Source organism: Haliaeetus leucocephalus, unplaced genomic scaffold (genome assembly GCF_000737465.1).
Source record: "Haliaeetus leucocephalus isolate CR32 unplaced genomic scaffold, Haliaeetus_leucocephalus-4.0 Scaffold0, whole genome shotgun sequence".
NCBI lineage: Eukaryota > Metazoa > Chordata > Aves > Accipitriformes > Accipitridae > Haliaeetus > Haliaeetus leucocephalus.
This window is the reverse complement of record NW_010972436.1, coordinates 1,918,578-1,920,720: the sequence shown is the minus strand read 5'-3', so window position 1 is coordinate 1,920,720 and position 2,143 is coordinate 1,918,578. Positions and strand designations below refer to the sequence as shown.

Here is a 2,143-nt window from a genome sequence, read left to right as displayed (position 1 = left end):
GGTGCTGCTGCGCCTCCGCTGCCTCAGCCCCTTCCCGCCCGAACGGCTCCTTTTTCTTTTTTTTTTTTTAACTTAAAACAATGGCGGCAGCGGGGGCCGCGCAGCCTCCTCTCCTCCGTCTGTACACGCAAGATGCACCGTCACCTCGCTCCGTCACCCACCTCTAGCCGGCGGGGTGGTACCGGGGGGGGTAAGTGGGGAAGCAGGCAGTCTTAAAAGTACCTACCAAGGCAAAAAACTAGCAATAAAGGCGTTTAAATCCTTTTTTTCCCCCCACCCTTTTTCTTTCTTTTTGGCTGGTACTTGTACGTGCCCTCATTTTTGAGCCAGTATAAGGTACTGCAAGGTAAATGGGCCAAGCATGCTACATAAACCTTAAAAAAAAAAAAAAAAAATAGAAAAATGTTAAGTCACTTAAAGGAATTCCCTGCCCTGAGTATTACTGCAAAATCCTATTTAATTTGTAGTGTGCTTTACACTCTCTTGCAGGTGCTAAAAAGACAGAAAGAAAAAACCTCAGTCAAAAAAATCATTCTCTGTGATTCAAAATGGAAGCTCACGGCCCTGCAGCCGTCTTCACGTGGAGCTCACCGTCCTGTACCCCCCCGGCACAGCAGAACAGCATATTCTCCTGCTTCGGCTCCATTTTTAGGGTGAGGAGGGGGTGCATTTCGGAATTATACCCTCTGGAAAAAAGGGGAGCTGCGCTGAGGGCCGTAGGCAACAGCCAACTTGGTTTTGCTGCTTTTTCGACCCACCATGACCACACCAGCACCCCTCTGCTACTCCCTCTCCAGCCGGCCTGGCAGGGAGCACCCACAGCCCCCCTGGCCTTTGCTAACCCTGTCTCCATCTGCATTCGTCTCCCCTTTTTCCACCTCTGGCTCAGAATTTCCACCCAGGAGGAGGATATTCTGGAAATGGCTATATTTATCAGTACTAGCAGGGATGGATTTCCCAAAGTCAAGGTGGGCAGGTAGGAGAACGAGGGGTTTGCTCGCTGCCTGTGATTCAGGCAAGATCTGTCACGGCGTTTTGTTCTTTTTCACCGTAGCAGCTGAAACGTTGCAGCCACCACAAAGCACTCAGACCAGACGAAAAGTGACTCAAGAGAGGACACGTTCCCCGCCGCCCTGTCCTCATTCGAAGCAGGGGGGGTGGATGGAGAGGCTGCTGAATGCTGACGGAGACGGCAAACGCCGAGTCACACGGACCCTGGTTCAGGAGATGCGAACAATTCAGAGAACAAGGTGTTTCTGTGGTCAGGGACTGAACCGCAGTGTACTTCACCACTGATAATTCTGCATTTAGGTCATATCACTTGCCTCCAGAATAGGCTGCAAGAGGCCCTTTTTCAGGTATTTACCATGACAGGCCAACCGAGAACAAAACCCCAGACAGATCACTCAAGACTTTCACCTAGGATGCGACAATTCCTTCTGGACTGCACCATTTCTCTAGACACCACTTTTTTTAATCTCAATTCTTCATACGCTTGAAGGTGACTTCAAAAGAACAAATCAATCACACCCGTTGTGTTTTGCTCTTCACTCTTTAAACTACTTTTACCTTTGCACATTAAGTGTTCATCAACAACATCCACATTTAAATTGGCATATTTGTTACTGTTCATTTTGTTCAAACAACTGCTTTTACATTTGTGGCTGAGCATCAAATAATTGAACTTCCAACCATCAGTATCATCCACCCTAAAAAACAGGCACTCCTCAATCAAATGGAGGAAACATCCTTACACAGCTACGCAAACACATGGCAGCTGTGACTGATGGCCTCGTCCCCAAACAGACGTACGGGTCACGAGCAGCACACCTCACCTCAGGGCCGGAGAACAAGGCACCCCCGATCCACGGACCAGAAGGGACAGCAGCATTTCAGCACATTTCATGTGCTCTTTCTAGTTATTTTCTTCTTCCACCTGTCAGCAGGACCTTCTTTCCAGCCACAGTGACTGCTCAAATCACTGTGAGCAGCCACTGTACAGGTATTGCCCAACCCCAGGCTCTTTCATCTAACTTTTACTCTCACAAAGCAAAATAGCAGCAGAATATCCAGCTGTTCGGAGCATTGTTGGGTATTTCCTTTGTTTCATTCACATTTCCAGTAAAACACTTTAAAAAAAAAC

The 2,143-nt window shown here is 48.1% G+C and overlaps 1 protein-coding gene across 1 annotated transcript in view; it reads right to left on the bottom strand.

The window, feature by feature from the left end:
• CBX6 (chromobox homolog 6) overlaps nt 1-670 on the bottom strand; it is a 12,587-nt gene extending 11,917 nt beyond the window's left edge. Inside the window, exon 1 of the mRNA XM_010562368.1 lies at nt 561-670. Within this exon, the coding sequence (XP_010560670.1) occupies nt 561-670 (110 nt within the window). The remainder of the gene's footprint in view (nt 1-560) is intronic.
• Nucleotides 671-2,143: the final 1,473 nt, after the last annotated feature.